This window comes from Marmota monax, unplaced genomic scaffold, assembly GCF_021218885.2.
Source record: "Marmota monax isolate L192 unplaced genomic scaffold, Marmota_monax_Labrador192_F-V1.1 WCK01_AAM20220418_F8-fsc00147, whole genome shotgun sequence".
Classification (NCBI taxonomy): Eukaryota; Metazoa; Chordata; class Mammalia; order Rodentia; family Sciuridae; genus Marmota; species Marmota monax.
Window position 1 is genome coordinate 1235647 of NW_026693552.1, and position 21696 is coordinate 1257342.

At 38.8% G+C, this 21696-nt stretch overlaps 1 protein-coding gene across 1 annotated transcript; it reads right to left on the reverse strand.

Annotated features, from left to right (window-relative positions):
* Positions 1 to 699: 699 nt before the first annotated feature.
* On the reverse strand, positions 700 to 15632 carry Pskh2 (protein serine kinase H2). Its single transcript, XM_046458652.1, has 3 exons — positions 15457 to 15632; positions 10515 to 11181; positions 700 to 1053 (listed from the first exon to the last, which is right to left on the reverse strand). Exons 1-3 carry the CDS (start codon positions 15630 to 15632, stop codon positions 700 to 702), a joined length of 1197 nt encoding a protein of 398 aa, XP_046314608.1.
* Positions 15633 to 21696: the final 6064 nt, after the last annotated feature.

Consider the following 21696-nt stretch of genomic DNA (forward strand, 5'->3'; position numbering starts at 1 on the left):
ATAGCCATCAACACCTTGCTTCTTCATTTAACACAATAACATATCATACAAAATGATAGTAAGTCTGCCATATCATTTTCAATAGCTGCATAAATGATAGCCCTTTGCTAAGATGTAACACACTTCAAGCTGCCCTTTTGAAAGGCATTTACTTATAGTTTCTGTTTGTATAAATAGCAATGTTTTATATACTTTTGCAAGAATGCAATATATGTAGGACAAATTTCTAGAAATGCCACTAATAGATCAAAAAAAAAATCAATGCTGTGTGTGCATGTGAGTATCTGTGTGTTTGTGTGCACACACACGCATGCTAGGAATTGATCTCAGGGCCTCACACATGTTAGGCAAGAGATCTACCAATAGGCTACATCCCCAGTCCTTTTTTTATTTTATTTTGGGACAGGGTCTCCCTAGGGTGCCCACACTGGCCTTGAACTTGGAATCTTCCTGCATCAGACTCCAGAGCAGCTGGGATTACAAGCACTCACCACCACACTCAGCTTTCCTGCATAATCTATCTTTTTGCGGAAGTATATTTTCAGGAAATAAATATAGGAAGGATTATAGACAAAAAAAAATACTAAAGCTAAGGATCAATGTTATCAACAGTAACCATATGCTCCCATGTCCTTGGAGCTTTAAGGTGCCCTAATCATGATGAAATGGTCCCTCCTGAGCTACTGCTATTAATGGAGCTCATGAATCTGGTTTAACATTGGACAAAATGGTTTTAGAAGTCATCTGCTTACAAAAGTGCGGTAGCGGGGATTCTGCTATCTTTATGTTTCTCTTGGTCCGCATGTGTTTTGATTTATGAGAATAACGTGACTTAGAAGATTGTGCAGATCCTGAACTCTGAGACTGGGGAGATGTCCTCTGAGTGAGGTTCCTGGAAATGGCTCTCTGAAGATTGTTCATGGAAGCCCCTGCAGCCATAGTGATCACCCAGGGATGGTCCAGCGCCTGGCCAGCCGACATTCGATGACTAGCCTCCAAAATCAGTAGTTTGTCTATAAAGTCCTTTGCCAAGTGGGAAATATTTGGCCAAGGCTGGGAAGAAAAATAAATGAGCAAAAGATAATAAATAAAAACCCACACAACGATATTCATATTCTTGAACAGATCAATGTCTATCAAATCCAAAACACTTTTTCAAATAAACAATTTGAATACTATGTTACTGTAATATATTAATGAACCTAAAAAGTCACTTTTGGGAGAGACCCTCAATAAGTTTTCTTTAGCAAAAAAAAAAAAAAAAAAAAAAAAACCAACAACAACAAAACACAGAAATTCTCCTCTAAACTCTCTGACCAACAAATGAGAATTTCTTCAGAAATCTGTGCAGCATGCTACCATTCACAGCCCACATTCCCACATCACGTTGACAAGAACTGGACCAGGCAAAGCTGTGATTTTGATAAGCCCCATCAATAAGTTAAGAGTTTATCACACCGCGATCATCTCCCAGAGTCCCTGTGACTCCGAGAATGAGCTAGAATGGAATGCCAAATGGATTGAGGAATTATCCATTTTTCTCTCCCTTTGAAAACTTACTCTAAACTCAGGATGCCTCTGTCTCCACTGCCTGGAGAGAGAAGAACAGTCAGGGCAATTCAGCAAAGGATCCTGCCGTGGTGAATGTCCTCAAACACACAGGGCCCTCTTTGTTCCCAATCAGTTGACTACAAATGGAATTCAGCATGGAGTAAAGGTACAGCACAGTGTGGGCTGCACAACCAGCTGCCTGAGGGTTCAGACTCCTTCTGTCAATATGTCAATATGTCAAATTACATATACCTGAAGTCCAATAGGAGCAGTTACAGCAACATTTGTAAGATGGGGACAAATGAGCTATTGTTTTTATACTTAAATTTGTTTTCTGCATTACTTACCAACACATAGGGCTGAGGCTGTAGCTGGATGGTGACACATTGCCTAGTATCACATTGGGTCTGATCCCAGTAAACACAAACACAAGCACATACACACACACACACACACACACATACATACACACAATAATGATAATAAATTTTTAAAAACTAACTACCAACTACATAGCAAATACCTGGGGGGGGGACTAAGTTCTGTATCAACCAGCCTCTACAAAGAGAGAAACATTTTAAAAATTGCCCATTTTCTGTATCTAAAACACAATTTCTAGTGGGTGCATTTTTTTTTAATATATCCAACCTATTGCCGTTATCCTTGTGTAAGGAAAAATCAACCTCGATAGGTAGACATCACACACTCTAATTTCTTAGCATTCTGTTAACTTTTTTTTTTTTGGTTTAGTTTATTTAGATAAATGAGATATGAGAAATATTTGCTCCAAAAATAGGAGCCATGAAATAAATGAACATATTTTTCAAATATCAAAATATGGGGGAAATAAAAAGCACACGTTACTCGTCTAGACAAAGCACATCCGGGGCTGACACAGGGACTCGCCCTCTGATTCTGGCTAGACATCTGTTTGGCCCTGGATCCAGACACATTTATCTGGGCTCAAGATTATTTAAATGAAAGTTAAATTAGATGTCTCCAATGGAACATTTTAGGACAAGGAAAACTGAATCTTTCTGGAAAGAATATAAAACATTATCAAGGTATATGGAGAGCTCTTTAAAATGACCCTAAATGAATGAACATTAAAAACAGCAATTTCAAAAAATAAGGTAACTGGTGTGCTGGAAAAGAAGTTCTTCAGCCAAAGCTTATTATTCAAATACAAGTTATAAATTACACAATTCCTGAGCCATAAAGAACAATCAGACGGTATCTATGAGTCAGTTTCACATTGCATGAGAAAAGGGCAGGTACAGGAAGAAAACAAGCTTCTATTTTATTTTTTATCTTCTTACACCAAATTTTATTTTTGCCTATGTTTAATAAGGCAAAAAATAAACTAATATCTATGCATGCACATAGTCTACAAATGAATAACAACTGAGTGAGAATGCTCAAAATTTTTTCAACTAATAATGATATATGATCAAATACAATTAGGAGACCACACAGTGAATTAAATTCCCACTCTGGACCAGGAGTCACCTGATGACATCATTCAATGCCTTCATCTATGTTTACATCAACATTCACTTTAACATTCAATGAAGCTTTCCTCATAATTTCTCTTCCCAGGCTCAGCCATCCCCACTGCCTCCAAAATTCACCTTAGTCTGACTGTTTTCAGCAATCTCAGGTTGGGTTAGGGCTGGCTTGGGTTCAGCCTGTTAATCCACTTTATTGAGGAAAAAACAAGAGACTGAGGTCAGTGGGCCTGAACTAGATAGTCCGCCCAGCCACACACAGCTCTGCAACATCAGATGACAGTTTCCTCCGAAAAATTGGGATCCTAATATCATTTTCACAAGAGCACTACTAGGATCAAATTGAGTATATAAAAATATTCAATATTATATTGATTTTTGTTATTGTTTTATGAGTTACTACTAAATCTTCAGAACTTAACTCATTCCTTAGCTCTTGTGGATATATTTGCTGATATGTAGAGAAATGAAATATGAATATTATCTAATACTTGCCAGACTAGTTCCACATATTATTACCATGGGAAATGGGTGCCCTCAAAAAAATAATATTGACTGGGGGTGAAGGCCAGCGGGTAGAGTACTCACCTGGCATGTCAGGCCCTGGGCATTCCCCCCAAAAAATGTTCTGGGTTAATTAACTATGTGAAAATAAAGATAGAACTTTCTTTCATGCAAACATGGTTTAATTAATTTATTTGCAAGTAATAAATAATATTTGTAAGTGATTCAGGAGCTTTTATCCATCTTCTTCTTTTTCTTATCTGATTCTGGTTCTTTGCCAATTAGTAGGTTGAAGTCTATGCAAAAGATTGATAAGCATATAAAAACTGATTTTAGAAATGAAAATATTCCTGTGACTAGCCAAAGCTTTCATATTTCTTAGCTCCTTTTCAGAAATGCCCACAGAGAATCATTAAAAGTATCTAAGATCAAGCATGACAAACACAGACACACACACCACAATCTCTTAAGTTCTTAATACAAAACTTTGAATTTTAGGGTTGCAATTAATGTTACAATTTTCTAAATATAAAGTTTATTGATGAATATGGTACTTATTTTATTGATGGAGTTAAATATTTTCCAAAAAATCTACAAATATCTATTAAAAAAAAAAAACAGATGAGGGTGTTATGGTTGTGGCTTAGTAGTAAAGCACTTGCCTAGCATATGCAAGGCTCTGGGTTTGATTCCAGCACCAAAATAATAATAATAATAATAATAATAATAATAATAAGAAGAAGAAGAAGAAGAAGAAGAAGAAGAAGAAGAAGAAGTTATAATTCAAATCCTTGCATGAAAACCGCTCAATGTAGCATCTGTCCCCTAAAAAAATAATAATTTTAGTAAAAATTTCTATTGGTGACAACCCTCTAACTTGCATTCTCCTTCCTTCTTTAACATTAGTGTTTGGTCTTCATATTATTTAACTCAAGGCTTCGAAATCAAATTTTATGCAATGTGCCCAAAAGGACAGAGTAACTCCCCAGGACTGCACTGGCGATAAACTCAGGGAAAAGTATTCTTTCTCAAACAGCAGGAGGTTCCATAGATTATTTTATGTCACCGATATTCAATGTTTTTCTTTATTCCCCATCTATAAAGCAGACTTTAAATTGTGATTTACCTTTGCCAAAGCTGAAACTGCTCCGAGACACAGTTTAGACTAATTATATCAGATTTAAAATGTTCCCTTTTCCCGGGCATTTGCAAACTCTGGAAAAAGTGAATTCACATTTATAGGTTATAGGTGACATATAATTTAAACATGGAGACATAATTAACCCCATCTCGGGCTCAAAAAGAGGTCATTTTCATGAGTATAGAGGCTCTACCATGAGGGCAGAGATCCCACTTCTTTACCAACCAGGAAAATGCTGAAATTGAAGAGGATTGAGTAGAGTTAAAGGTTTTTGAGCACCTATCATTTTTTGAAGCATCAGAAGTTGGAAAGAGGAGTGTTCCATTTTTTCTCCGAGGAAAGAACCTAAGAAGAGTAATCAAAACAAACAGGTTACCTCTTAACTCCAAATCAGCAGTTGATTTATTCTTCTATACCCAACATACGTTTTACAACTAATTCCTATAATATGGCTCTCAGAAGCCATGATATAAATAATATAAACACAGTATCAAATCCAGATACTCCCAGGTCTCTAGCACTTTTATACAGGTAAAACTTTTCCCCTCAGCTCCTGATTTCATTGTTGATATCAAGGTGAAGAGTGCAGCAAAATCAAAGAAGCAGATGACATGGCTTCTCTTCCACTCTGCTTATCACCCTCCCAGTCCAGAGGTAACATCAGCACAGACAACACAATGCAAACCAACTCCAGGCCCAAAGAATACTCATTGTCTGGGGTTGGGTTTCAGGGAAGATTTGTATGTGTTCCCTTGAAGGTAACTCAGAGCAGAAATGAAGGAAGTGACAGAGTGCAAATTAAGCACATTTCCTGAAATTTTATAACTACTAAAATGAAATTGGGGTTGTGTCTGGTGAAAATGAACATAATCTATCAAATTGTTACTTCTAAGGGAGTCTATCAATAAACTTTCCTCTAGGGATCATGGCTGAGCCTAAGCAGGTGGGGATAATTTTTTATCAATGTCCATGTGGGTTTTTAAATAAATATAAAACACAAACACACACACACACACAGATACACACACACGTTTTTAGTGCAGGTGTTTATCCTTGATACCTGGCTCATACAGTTGTAAGATTCATTTTACTATTAAATTATTTCCCACCCAAAAAAATTCACTGTGATATAGGAGAGTACACTTAGACAACTCATTGGCAAGAATGCTTACAATGTATCATTAGTATTAAAATTCTAACACCAAACCTTGCTTACTATTCCATTTAAAAGATAAAAAAGTTACACTTGGTAAATAAGTTTTGTACTGTTAAAAAAATATAACTCATAACTTACTTGAGTTATATGCGAACTTTCAACCCCAGTTTCCCATGTCAATAGTAACAATAACAGAAATAGCTAACGCATAAATAGCACCGACTCTGCTTGGAACACATGTGGAACTATTCTAAGCACTTACATCTATTCGTTCATTTAATTTTTGCCACAACCCTATGGCTTTACAAACAGTAATGGAAGCTCTCATCCTATTTAATGTGGAAACAGAAATACAGAGAAGTTAAAAAGCATGATCAAAATTGCACAGTTAATAAATGGCAGAGCTGGTAGTGGAATCTAGCCAGTATTGTTCCAGATTGTGTTCCTAACCATTCTATTGCACTGCATTGTGAAATATTTACATCAGCAATCATGTATGTACATACACGCGTATGAGTACACACACAAGCTCAGAAATTCTTACATTTCAATAGACAATTTATTCTCTTTTATGTGCTTTCCCATATGTTGTTCTGTTTGGAATATGTTTATCTCCTCCCTTTAAGAAACTTCTCACCTTTCCTCCAAGACAGCACAAATGTCACCTTCTTAATGGAATCTGACCCAAGTCTCCAAAACAGTGATTGTCCCCCTTCCATTGCTCCCACAGTACTATAGGGTAGACCTTAAGTATCCCCCAAAGGGCAGTGCCTTAAAGGTTTGGTGGCCAGGATAGCAGAACCTGTAAGAGGTGAAGCCTAGTTGGGTCTGGAGACTTCATGAAAAAGAACATATTTCATACTAAAATCCAAAACAGTTAAAATATTAATATTAGAGCTAATTTTTACTTATATGTGAATGGGGCTAATGCATAGATTGACTGGGTTTCTAATAAAATATTTGGTATTTAGAAGGCTTGGGATATAGCTTAGTGGTTAGATCACTTGTCTAGCATGCTCAAGGACCTGGGTTCAATTCACAGAACCAAGAAAAAAGAAATTGGATGTTTATATTAAACATATCACTCTTCTTCACCATAGGGGCTATATACAACATGGATCCCTGGAAGCTCTCAGCCTATTTAATTCACTTTGTCCACCTGAATTCCAGAGAAGAAACTCAGATGCACATAATACATCATTCCTGAAATTTCTGTTATAGATTTAAAGATTTTTTTTTAAAGGCAAATTTTCTTAGAGATCTGTAAACCAAAAGATCAAAATTGGTTTTATAGGCTAAAATTAAGGTGTTTCGAGAGCTGCATTCCTTATAGAGTCTCTGGGAAAAAAATTGTTCCTGGCCTTTTCTAGTTTCTTATTACTGCCCTCATTCCTTCATTCATGTCCCCTTCCTCCATCTTCAAAGTATGTCACTCCCACCTGTTTCCATAGCTATCTCTCCTCTAACTTTCACCTACTATATGGACCCAAATAATCCAGGATGATCTCCCCATCTCTAGACTCTTAACTTAGTCGCTTCTGCAAATTCCCTTTTGTCATATAAGACAACATTCCCAGGTTCAGTGTATTAAGATGTGGACATGATTAGTGTGACCTTTATTCTAACATCTAAGCTTTCAGATGAGGTGGTCACCCTAATTTTTAAATAAATTTGTGCATTAGGAATTAATAAGCTTGTCAATAAGTGCTAAGTAGACAATAATATAATGACAGACAAAGAAAAAAAACATGATGATATACTTTTTAGGGTCTATCACCATGACTCTGAGGTGTTTGGGACTGAATGTTTCTGCACCCAAAAAAATTGTATGTTGAAACTCTGATCCCCAAGGTGGCTGTGTTCAAAGATGTGGCCTCTAAGGGAGTAATTAAGGTTGAAAAGAAGTAACTAAGGTTAGGGGCTGGAGAATAATAGCTCAGTTGGTAGAGTGCTTGCCTCAAATGCCCAAGGCCCTGGATTCAGCACCACCAAAAAAAAAAAAAAGAGAGAGAGAGAAGTAACGAAGTTAAATTAAAGGTAAAGCCCTGGTCTGATAGTGCCTTTATAAGAAGGAACACCAGAAGGCTCTTTCTGAGCACCCAAGGACTAGGCTGAACACCCAAGGACTAGGCCATGGGAGCATACAGCAAGATAGCAGCCATCTACAACCTAGGAGAAGAGGCGTCAGACTGAAACTACTTTGCCAGCCCTTTGATCTTAGACTTCCCAGTCTTCAAAACCATGAGAAGTAAATGTCTATTGTTTATGTCACTCAGACTATGATTTCTGTTATGGTCTCCTAGGCTGACGGATGAGCGCCTGGTCACCATGAGGAAGACAGTCAAGGGAATATATAAACAATAACTTATTGTAAGTGCTACACTCTCACAGCTGTCAGTACTCTGGGGCTACAGACAGGCATCTCCTAGAGGAACAGAGGAGCCTTGGGGTTTCTACTGTGGACAAGGTGTTCGTGCTCCATCTGGACTCCAGGCCCCTCTTTTTTGTATGTAGGCACATAGCCCTCCTTTAAAGGGCTTAACTCCTAAAATCCAGCACACTTGACTCTTTTATTTGCCTGTACCCCAGAAAGCTGGAGAATTTACTACCAGCAAAACCCCACTTGAGCAGCAGACAGGTAAGCATATGCAAATCTACCTCTCTGACTCTGGACAACACTGATATGTAACTTCTCTGCTGAATGAGGTGGACCCTCTGTGGCCTGGGCCCCTGCACTTCCCTGTCCTGCTACCCCCACCACCTGCTCTGCCCCCCTGGGAGTCTGTCCCTAGCAAATCACTTGCACATGAATCCTCTTCTCAGGATTGCTTCTGGGAAACCAAAACTTAGAAATCCTCTGAATTAAACCTGACAAAAAGACTTTTAACAGAGTATTGTCATTATTTTTTCACACTAAAAAAAATGTGTTGAGATATCTGGTCCAAATATGGCCCCTCAATGGAGGACACCATCCAGTAGCCACACTCCATGTGATTTCCTCTCACTTGGAATGAGGTGGAAGTGATCCTGTGCCATTTCCACATCCAGCCTTAAAGATAACTGCCAACTTCCACTCTCTCTTTTGGAATACTCCATTTTCTGGCTGCCCTGCTGGAGAAACAGCATGCAGACAATGACACCCTGAAAGGCCAAGAGAGGATAATGAACCAGGTTTCCAGCCACCCTGACCAAGATGTCAGATATTTCCAGTCCAGTCCCCAGATGACTACAGTCCCACCCCGTAGCATGGGGAGCAAAATTGCCCTAAGATGAGCCCCATCAATCCACAAAATCATGTGCCATGATAAAATTGGTATTGCTTTCAGCCCCTATGTTTTGGTTATCTATTATTGCACAACAAACTGTTGCAAAGATAGATAACCAAAACAGAAATATATGTTACTTGTACACAAAACAAATACAGGGATATAAAATATTTAAAACAGAAAAAAGAAAACAAAATGATCCATAATTCCCAAACCAGCTCTTTTTTTCCATTTGGCATATATTATGAACATTTTCCAATGCCCTTAAAATTTTTAAACAGGCATAAATCAGGAGCTAGAATACTGTATCATATCGATATTCCATAATTTATTCACACATTCTCTTAGGATAATATTTGTAAATACAACTCATATGAACATCTGAAAACTTCGCTGCATTTGGGATTACTTCCTCAGAGTCTTAGAAGGGGAGCCACCAATCAAAATATGTACATTTTTTTAATATACTTCTAGATACAATCAACTTTCCAGGAAAACTGTGACAATTCTCCCTCTACCAGCAATAAATGAGAGAGCTTAGTAGCATTTAGCAGCAATGATCAGAATTAATTGAGAATTTTTCAATCTGAAAGACAAAAAGAAGGATATTTTTGTTTTCAATTGCATTTCTTTGGTCATTAGTGAGTGTGGACATTTTAAAATTTTTAATAATCAACAGTATTGCATTGTATCAGTATTTTTCTTTATGAAAAATTCAAAGTAAAATAAGTTGGGTCACTTGTCCTACATAAAATGAATTTAGTATTTTGTTTAGCTCCCCACACACAATCCTTGGCAACTTTCCTTTCCTGGCCAGAGCAACTAAAAGTGAACACATTCATGAGCACTGAGAGTTCTGAGTCTAAACAATGGATAAATGTTTTACCCAAACTGGAAGCTTACACATTTCCCAGAGTAAACACTATATCACAAAAAGAGATTGGATCATCTAGATTTGAGGCAGAAAATCCGTTTACCAAACAGCTAAGCCCCATGCAGAGATTCTAAGGTACACATTACTCTATTTGCCAGATCAGGCCCCCAGTACTGAGGGAAGGGAAAAAACCTTAACTAACTCACTTATCTGAAATACTAGCAGTTCAAGGGCTAATTATAAAGCTCACAATCAAGGCCCTTGGTTCCTTGAGACCAAGAGCTCTCAATCAGGGACAATTTTGCCCAATGAGGAACACTTTCAATGACACTTTGGATGTCACAACTGAGGAAGTTGAGTTACTGGTAACTAGTGAGTAGAGGCCAGAGATGGTGCACAGGACAGCCCCCATTCCCCCCTCATCCCACCCCACCAATACAGAATCATCCATCCTTAAATGTCTAAGAAACTTTATTCTAGGCCTACACAACAGGCATAAAGAATGTTCTCTTACCTCTCCTGTATAATTATATTTGCCTTTCAGAATCTTCCTGTAAAGTCTTGTATGGCTTTCATCATCAAAAGGCAGGGATCCACTAAGTAAAATGTATGTGATTACACCCAGAGCCCACATATCCACGGCACCGGTATAAGGTTTCCTTAACAAAATCTCGGGGGCCATGTACTCTGGGGTCCCGCAGAGCGTCCTCATGGTCCAATCGCCACTTTTGTTCCCAGAGTGTGCTAAACCAAAATCTGTGATTAAAATTTTCGACTCCGCACCTGGATGATAGTATAAGAGATTTTCAGGCTTTAGGTCCCTGTGAGTTATTCGCAAAGCATGCAAATACCTAATGCCATCAGCAACCATGCAGAGGATTCTGACAGCATCCCGCTCTGTAAATGATCCCTGAGCAACCAGTCGATCAAAGAGCTCCCCTCCTGTAGCCAGCTCCATCACCAGGTAAACTCGATCCTGGGCCTCGAAGATCTCCTCAAGCTGGACAATGTAAGGATGGCTAACTCGCCTCAGGACACTGAGCTCAGCCTCACACGCTTCCCGCCCTTCGTTCACTCTGGTTTCCATCACCTTAATGGCAAAAGGCTTCTTGGTGGTCTTCCGCTCCACCCTGACAACCTTGCTGAAGCTGCCTGTACCAATGATGGCCTTGATGTCATATCTGTTGGGGAAGAAGATCCAAAGCCATTGTCCTCTGAAGTGATGAGTCTCAAAATTATTGAAGTCCAGGCTTTATGTCATCTTTCAATCCTCATACCCCCCCCACTAGATTTCCTTGTTTATTACTGCTCACATTCATTTATTAATTTATTGTGATACTGGGGATTGAACCCAGAGCCTTGTGCATTCGAGGCAAGCATTCTACCAACTGAGCTATATCCCCAGCCCTCATATTTATTTTTGAAAGCTACTTCAAATCCTTTGTTGAAATGGAGGCAAATGAAAAAAGGGTCTTTAGTTGGTAGAAAGACAGTCTTAATAATAATAGCTACCATTTATTATGCATTTATTATGTGCCAGGAATTTTTGTTTTAAATTTCAGCCCTATGGAAACCCTAGTAGGTGACATGATAATAAACCCCCTTTCTCAGATAAGGAAGTTAAAGCTTAAAAAAAAAGATTTCCCTAGGCCTCACAGATGGTAGCTGAAATTGAAGGGATTCAAATTTAACCCCTTTAAATGTTCTTCACTTCAATTTCCTAAAAGAATTTTAGGGCCTCCCTCTACTCTTTTCTTTCCTTCCTCCAACACTTGTTTCTATCATTCTTCCCCAGTAATAGCCAAATCAGGTGGAGAGAATAAAAAAGAAGCTTACTCTTGTTTCTAAGTTCTGAATAGAGGGAGAATACCGTCATAGGGGCAAACAGTATGTTCCTTTGGGTTACCTGACTTCGGGCTCTTGTCCCAGGCATACCTCGTCCACAGTAGATCTTAATACAGAAAAGTAAACTTGGCTGAGCTATCTGTAACAGCAGGTTTCAGAGGTCTGGTGGGAGTCGTGTTAAGGCCACCCTGAAGCCTCAGCTTTCCAGTCTCCACCCCATTCTTCTACATTTGCAATTTCTAAGCAGTAAAGAGAATTTTAACACAGGATATATGTCAATCATGTGTCAACTAGTATCTCACAAAAAGGCCAGGAAGTTAGCTCAGATTTTATATGCTAAGGAGCTTACATTTTAATATATAAACTTCTACTTAAATTTAAGAATCCTATCCAATTTAGCCTTCTACCTTTATTGAAGAAATGTTGAAAAAGTGCTAGACTTAAAAGCTCCCCCCCACACTTTTTTTTTTCAGCAGAAGCAATATTTAACCCAATTCCTCATTATAGAGATGAGGAAATCTGAAAAACAAGTTAGTCAATTTTTTTTGCTTAAATGAGGACTAGAACCCAGATTTTCTTACTTGCACCATAATTTAGTATTCTCTCTTTTGAAAATCTCTCCCAAGGAAGGATGCCAGAGAATGGAATGTATCCAGGGAGAAGGCAATTCTTTAAATCACATACTCAATACCAAAGTTTCAAATGCAAATATCAATGTATTTTAAATGGCCTTATTTCTTTTTCTGAGCTTATTCTTATAATTTTTATTTTTGCTATTTATTTGTTCCTTATATTCCTGGGCTTACTGAGTAAAAATGACATTTGGCTGTACCAGCTTACAGAAAGCAGCTTTTGTTCTACACAGTGCATTTAATTTTCTGGCCAATTACCTTATCAAAACAGATAGCAATTTAGTAATCTTAAATAGATTTTCTCCCTCTTCCTTGTCCAACGCTGCGTTTTTATTCACATACTTTCTCAGTGTGATTTCGAAGATAATCACAGGCATTTCAAATCCTATTGCTTTTCAGATCAAGTTTTACATTACCTCTAACGTGGATGAAAGCACTTTACAAATACTAATTTATCGCTATACCCTCAAAACTGCAAGCAAACTCATTTGCTCACAGAATTCATTGTTAGTTATCAAACAAAATACCATTTTTCAGGAACTATAATCTTTTGCTCAAATAAAAAGAGCTTTGTTCGATACTGTTAAATACAAAATATTTAGGGGGAAAAATGCTAGTGATTTGGCAGAGAGGCAAACAGGAGGCTTCAAGCCAAGATTTAAAGCAGTGGAAATAACATTCTTACTTTGATTAACGACCTGTGCCATGTTCCGTAACAAATTCCTGCAACCTCAGTTTTGCCCGGTAGTCCCTGCCGGACATAGATCTTGACCACTTCTGACTATGACCTTGTGTAGTACATAGCACAGAAGGGCAACAATAAATGTCCAATGAGAGACTCATTCCCAGAATATATATTTTTCCTGAATCATTACATACATTTTGAAAACTTTAAGTGGTGATGAAATCAAGCAGAGGAAAATGCTTTTATGAGGTCTTTCCATTTCCTCCACTTTCACTCATCCATTCCCACCTCTCACAAAGCAGCCTCAAAGTCACTTTTATAGACAGTGCAATTTCACATCATTCCAGATTGTGTAAATTGAAAATATTACCTTAACCTCAGCTGCTACAGCAGGGAATTTTTGAAAATGGGTAAAAAAAAATTAAGTAGGGGAGTTAGGGATACATCTCAGTAATAGAGGGCTTTCCTGGCATGTACAAGGACCTGAGTTCAATCCCCAGCACCTCAACAAAACAAAACATGGAAATAATAATACTGTAATATCACTGCCTGTATGATGAAGCAATGATAATGAGCTCCCAAAAGAAAGTAAATATAGTCAGATTTACATTCTATCATCTCTTTTCTGCTAGAGTGATAAATGGAATCAAAATGGGAAGGAAAGAGAACTGTGTTCCCAATTCTGCCACTAACTTGGACAAGTCGCTTAACCTTCTGGGATTCAACTCTTCATCAGTTAAAGACGGGCTCTGAGTTAGTCTCGGAATCCTTTAAAATGTTACTCCTCCTTTACGCTCAAAGGGGTGGAAATTACTGTGGTAATAAAGAACAGATCCAGTAGAATAGACTCCCTGACTGTAGGTGACCAGAGGTACCACTTAACCAATTCAATGTTGGCAAGAGCCTGTGTCCATTCAGATCAAAGTTCAGTCACATCAGCCAGTTTGGCTCTTCTCTTAGCTTAGTAGCTATTGGACTGATCCTTCACTCATCATTGTAAAGCTCTCCAGGAAGCTGGGAATGGCTCTGCATGGATTCACTTTGATGAATTGAGCATATAATTCTAGGTCTACAAGTGTGGACGAAGCACACTGGGTCACCCATCACTGTGTCCTCCAAACACTGCAGAGCAAAAGGGGATTCCGTGGCTCCCTTGGTTGACATGTCCAACATGACACTCTGAGGAAATTAGTTCTCAGGCTAATCCACCTGCAATCTGCTCATTTCCTACATAGGGCTAGCTAGGTCTTAATTATTATTTCATGAAGACAAAAATAAGGATTGGCTCAGTGATAGAGTACTCCCCCCAGCATGTGGGAGGTCCTGAGCTCAACACCTAATACCTCAAGAACTAAAAAAGAAATAAAATAAGTATCGCACTACTATCTAAATGAGGCCTTGTGCTATGCATTGCACAGCACGATTTACACATATTAGTTTAGTTACCCTCACAACAATGCAATAGATATTATCATTCCCATCTTACAGAGGCAGAAATTGAGAAAGAAGAAAGGCAAAGGAACATTCCAATGGCACATGACACAAGAGGTGCTAGTGGATTGGGAGTCTGACTCAAAGGCCCATTCTATTCCATCAGTTACAATCTCACTTTATAGGATTTAAGAAGATACTTGGAAATCAAGTCTGCTGGCCCAGCCCTAGCATATGAGTGACAGTGCTACTCCCCTTACAGAGCTTGGGAGGCTTGCTCCTTCCAGCTCCAAGGGCAGGAATTCCCTCCCTCTTCTTGCTGCTGCTCTGGTTCTCCTTTTCCTCATCTCTGTACTCCTTGCTCAGAGATGTCAAGAAGAACTTGTATTGGACACTTACTAAAAACAGCAGGGAAACCTCTATTCCAGACTATCTCAATAGTAATCAAGACTGCAGTAGCAGAGAGAGTGAACTCAACTCAACTCTATTTTTTAAAAAGCAAGAAAAGTTTCAGGAGCGCCACTGCAGAAGTACTGGAGGTTGCTGTGGGCATGACAGCCATCAGTGCTTGCTGATTGATTCCTGCTGAAGTCTTCTCCCACCCTCCCACAGAGACTGGGAGATAGTGGCCCTAAATCTTCCTTGAGGATTACAATTCAAAAGGATGATTTGGATGCCCTTGAAAAAGATGTTCCTTTCTCAAAGGAGAAAGAATTTAGGGAGATCTGAGGTCTATAATCTGGAATAAACCTGTCTAAAGTTTAGGCAAGCTGACCTGAAAGTTAAGGCAGTCTGGTCAATAGTTTATCTTTCTCAACCCAATCCTAGGACAGTCCCTCCTGGTGCTTCACCTGGCGCTTTACCTGGCGAGGACCCGGGAGTCGAACTTGGCTCGGAAGCGGGCCACCTGCATGCTCTGAGCTGCCTGAGCCGCCACCTCCTGCCCACCTCCCACGCTGCCTTGGCTTTGACCCTCCGGCTTGACCTGGGCCAGCGCGGGAAGCTCTGGGACCACCTTCTTGCTGGCGCCGCAACCCATCTGGGGCGCTCCGGGGGAGGTGGGGGCTGAGCAAGTAGCTGAGCCTCTCTCATTTATCCTCAGTACAGCTGGAAGGGGGAGGAACCCGTGACCTGCTCCCAGGGGACTTTGAAAGAGACCCCGGGGAGGTCCCAGTTAAGAGGATAAGCCTCCAAGTGCCCCCGCTGATGGTCACAGTGCCTTGATCAACATTGACCAACTATTTATATGTAAAATTTAACAAGGTTAAAAACAAGGTGGACTAGAAGGCAGGAGCCTGGGCTTAACCCTTTGGGCCTCCCTTTTCTAAAGGTCTCCAAATTGGGAAGAAAGTGAACATATAAAATCATACAGTTCCATGGAGTATGTAGTCCTTCTGAAGAACTCTTACGTTTCTGTAGCTGAGCTCATATTCAGATGCCATGAACATTATCACTGCCAGGCGTGTTGGTGCACACTTGCAGTCCCAGCAAGTAGGAAGACTGCAGGTTCAAGGCCAGCTTCAGCAGCTTAACTTTTGAAACTCTGTCTCAAAAAATAATTAATAAATAAATAAGCTGGAGATGTCACTCAGTAGTAGAGTGCTCCTAAGATTCAATCCCCAATATCTCCCACCTTCAAAAACAAAAAACAAAACAAAAAACCCTAATACATCAATTAGACAGTGGAGGCTGGTCTGTGTCTGGCACTACACTAGCCCTCTTACAACTGTAAGAGACATGACCTTGATCCTCTGGGTAATCCTTCTGAGGCAGAAGAGAAGTAGATATCTAGAACCCAGATGAATATCCTAAACAAATGCAAAAATAAAATGTTTTTTAAATTACATATTTAAAATATATTATATAATAAATGTATATAATATATTTAAAATATATTATAATCATATTTTCACACATTTCATTCATTCATTTATCTATATACATGTACTATGTGAGAGTGCATATATGCAATATATACAATATGTTTATTCATATTTGTCTCATAAGTATTATTTTATACATTGATTTTATCACTATATTGAATACATATTAATAAATTATATATGGTATATACAATTTTATACGTGTATGTGTGTGTGTGAATTATGTCGGAAGTGGAATTCAGTTGAGGTCAAACAAGTCAAGTTCACCTTCCTGGCAAGTTGCAGAACCCAAGATCAAGGTCAAATCTCCCAACTTCTGATCCTCTGCTCTTTAAATTGTGTCATTTCTTTTCTAGTTAAATTAATTTTTAGTTTGGTTTAATAAGACATGTCTATCATGGGTCAATTAGTCACAAGTTCCTGAAAGAACTGTATTTTGAAGGAAAATTCAACATATGGCTCAGGTACAGCTGAGAGAAAATAAGTCCATCCTTCAAAGGAACCAAATAAAGGACTTTTCTTAGTAAATAGCCCTCAGAATATTCCAGCTGCCAGGAGACAGGTTGATTCAAAGCTAGCTCAGTGGAAGAGTGCTTGCCTGCTTGCACAAGGCCCTGGGTTCAAGCCTTGTTGCTGCAACAGAAATAAGAAGAGGAAGAAGAAGAGAAAGAAGATGAATAACTGGTGCTTTTGGTCTCAAGCTTTTGAACTAATTTGCAGAATAGGCTATATAAGCTGAATGGAAAAGAGAAGGAAAAGGAAAGAAGGAATATCAAGGTGCCATTTAAAGAATGGTATCTGTGCCTCAGGGACCCCGGGAATAAGGATTGTTTGGTAGGTATGGTCTAACAAAGAGGATGGTCTAACAAATATCCCCTATTAATTCTAAACCTAATTCCATGGGGCAGACATTCCTTCTGTGTGTGGGATTTCTCCCAGTAGTGTGCTACTTCATCATCGGCTACAAATCCTCTCATGTCCGACCCACATAGCTAGGAAATTTTGTGAAGGATCTCCCCCTAATCCTGACATGGTTCTTGAAAATTGGCTAATACAGTCACTGATTTTAAACCCTTTTAAAAAATGAAAACATGGATGGAACCACTGATTGTTCTCTTTTGTGAAGCACCATTAACTGGAAGTGTTATTGATAAAATAATTCTGGCCTAGAGACAAAACTTAACTTCCTATAAGATAGTCAAGGGTGACACTCACATATGGGACACATGCTCCATTCAGTGACAGGTTCCTTCCATGCTATACCCCATTTCTAAAAGCAGAGTTAGAAAGCATGTAGAGTTAAGTCCTAGGCAATGTCTTGAACAATGGAGATTGTGAACCCTAAAAACTTCCTAGAACAACTCTCTGGCTTGTATTTCACGCATTGATTTAATTAAGTAACTTAATTTGTGAAAGATATGCTCCACACGTTATAAACCAGCCCTTAAAGAGTATTCCACTAAAAGGACATAAGAAATTGTGCTAAATTAAAGCCTCATTAAAGGCAGTCTATCAGGGAAAACTCATTTTTCTCTTACATCAACAATATTGGTGGAAAACATGGAAAATATATAAATAATTCATATTCTACTCTCAGTCTTTTAGTGTACTTCAGTGAAATAAAGAGAGCAAAACAAGTAATTAGGCGGTATCCCAGGGAGTGATATATTCAAAAGATCTACAATGCAATACCCTCCTACTTCCTAAAACTAAAAAAGATTTAACCGAAAGACAGTTTTAACAGGCAACATGAGAAATTCACTTCATTTAGAATTAGTTCTTCTTTGAATAGCTGTGATTTTGTTGTTGTTTTTCAAATTTTAGCTCTCTTTAGAGCCCCCCTGCTGGGATTAATTTTCTCTAAAGTGATCTCCTTCCTTAAACATCAGTTTAAAGGTGTTCAGTTTACTGACTTCTTTTCCCCAAGGTGTGGGATTTGTGTTTGTAATGACAACTGGCATGGGGCTCTTGTAAGCCCATTTCACATACCCCATGATGTGTGGAACTCACAATGCAAAGCACTCTCAGAGCCTTCCCATGAATAAATAATAATAAGCCTCCAAATAGGAGGTCTTTGTGTGAAACCCAGAGATAGGAGCTGTCTTGCTACACTTGCCTGCCTCTTACTATCACAGCACTTCACAAATATAGGACCCTAATAATTCAGACAAGTCAGTCATGCTTTTTCAGTTCCTGAAAATATTTTTCCTTTACTATGCTAGTGAATAACTCATGCTAATTTGCATATATTTACATTTAGCACTAAAGAAAGAGAATTTGGGGTTGGGACGGCAGCTGAAAAGGAAGAGGGGGAAATGAAGAAGGAAAGGAAAGAAAAAAGAAAATCAGCTTTGAGCAGTTTCAAGTTCTGCAAGTTATTTGTCTTATAACTACAAAAAACATAAATATTAGTAAAGAGTAATAAATTACAGGTTAAAAAATCCCTGCTATTAAGTAAAAACACAAATTTTACTTTATATAGAACTGACTTAAAGACACCACCAGTCATGGTGGTAAATGAAGTTTCCCAGTTTTAGGGCATAAATTTAGAAAGATAAAGTGAGAGAGCATTTTACTATATTTTAGTTGATTCGCTTCAAGGATCTTTGCCTTTTCAAGTTGGCAATGTGCATCTAAAACCTTTAAAAATATGATAGTTAGAAATATGTTTAGTCACATAGAAAAATATTCACAATATGTTGCAGGGTGAAAAAAGAAAAATCTATATTGCATGGTTTCATTTTTAAAACACTAATGAAATAAATTCCTACAGTGAGGAATGAAGACTTCCAGCAGGAAAAGTGAGGCATGTTGATGACCCTGTGAATCAACTTGGGAATAGATCCTCAACCCTAGCAGAGCACTGAGATGACTAGCCTTGGCCCCCAGCTTGCTGATAACCTCACAGGAACTTGGATTTGAAAGCAGACTTGCCAGGATCAAGCACTGATAACAACACTTAACAGCTTTCTAACCTTATGGAACTTTCCTAGCCTCTCTGTCTCCCCAGTTTTGTTATCTATAAAACTGAAATTATAATAACATAAATGTCATAGAGTTTTGCTTTGTTTTGTTTTGGTTTGGTACTGGGGATAGAACTCCAGAGGCACATCGGCACTGAGCCACATCCCCAGCTCTTTTTTATATTTTCTTTAGAGAGAGAGGGTCTTGCTGAGTTGCTAAGGCTGGCTTTGAACTCACAATCCTCCTCCCTCAGCCTCCCAAGCCTTGGGGATTATAGGCATGCACCACTGCACCCAGCCCTTGTCATAGAGTTCTTATGAATAACTTGACTTGTGTGAAACACCTAGAATAGCACCTGAGATATTATAAATGCTCAATAAGATATTACCTTCTATAACTGAGTGGCTTTATAATGTTGTATTAGTTATCTACTGCTGCATAACAAGTTTCCCCTCAAATTTAAAAGCTTTAAAACAACAAATATTTATTTTCTCTCATTTTCTAAAGATCAAGGATGTGAGAGGGTGCATCTGACTCAGTATCTCAGGAGGTCGGTTGCAGCCAAGCTGTCTGAGGAGGCTGCATTTACCATAGGCTGGACTAAAATGGTATCTCCTTCCAGACTCAAGCATGTGGTGTTAGCAGGCCTCAGCTCCTGCTGGCTGTTGACAGATGGCCTCCATACTTCCCCATGTGGGCTTCTCCACAGGCTGCCTGAGTGTTCTTTCAGCATGGCAAAAGAAGCTGGTTCCCCACAGCTATTAAGGTGCAGGAGCATGCAGGACAGAACCAGCAGGAGAGCATCCAACATCAGCATTTCCATCTTTTCTACCTTTGCCTCAGAAGTAGCATACCATCACTTTTGCCCTGTAAACTGGTCACATGGAGAATTCTGGGATGATGTGGTAGGGAACTGCACAGGGGTGTGACCACAAGAAGGTGAGAGTTCAGGGAGCCATCTTGGAGGTTGGCTTCACCAAGAATAGGACTAGGATTGAAAAGTGTAATTCCATTATAAAGAGGAATTTTAAGAGTCAAAGATAGATCTAGGGAGGGACACATACTTAAAAAGTTTCAGGCTCTCTATTTCTAGAGCTGTTCAAGCAAAATCATGTCATCCCTGGCTGAGGAAGAAAATATTCAGGCACAGGGTAATTGATTTTGAATATTCAAATCTCTTTTAAGCTGGGTTTCCTTGACTTTTTCTTTCACGTGGACAACTCTAACCATAACAAGGTAGTAAGCTCTTGAGAACCTGGCCTTTGAGTCCAGCCAAGTGTTGAAAACAAAACTGGGCATAGTGGCACATGCCTGTAATCCCATTCGTTTAGGAGACTGATGCAGGAGATCATGAGTTCAAAGCCAGCTGCAGCAACTTAGTGAGGCCCTAAGCAACTCAGTGAGACCCTGTCTCTAAATAAAATATGAAAATGGGCTGGGGATGTGGCTCAGTGGTTGAGCGCCCCTGAGTTCAACCCCCAGTACCAAAAAAAGTGTTGAAAACAATAGAGGATAACTAAACTGTATTAATTCAGTCTGTAACTTTATGAAATTAAAAGTATTCTCAGATAAGATCAATAAGAATTTGTTGTATCTCTATGTTAATATATTTTAAAACATTTGTATCTATACCTCTGTGATCAGATTCTTTGATGTTGCCTTTGTATTCCTTGTCTTGCATTTCTTTAGAGATTTCCCCTCTACTTTATAAAACATTTAAAGGTCTATGATAACTACTAACCCATGTGATTTCAAGTAAACATCTTGCAAGGCAAGTGTGCAGTTGCTAGGAGATTAAGAAATGAAAATGAAAAAAGGATCAAATCATCTAAGAAAGAGAGGAGACTGGAAATACAAAAATAAATACGAGTATCTCAGTATGGTTAGACATTTTTAAACTTTCCACCACTGCAGTCTAGACTCTAGCTCCATATTTGTTTTAGTCAGTTTTTCATTGTTGCAACCAAAAAACCTGACAGGAACAATTAGAGAAGGAAAAGTTTTTTGGGGGGCTCATGGTTTCAGAGGTCTCAATCCAAAACAAGTCTGGTTCCATTCCTTAGGGCTGAAAGTGAGGCAGAATATTGTGACAGAAGGGTATGGTGGAGGAAAGTGGTTCAGAACATCTCACCAGGAGGCAGAGGGAGAAAAACGTCCCTCACCATGACAAAATACAAACCTCAAAAACATGCCCCAAAAGACCCACCTCCTTCAGCCACACCCTACCTACTCTCAGTGACCACTCGGTTAATCCCT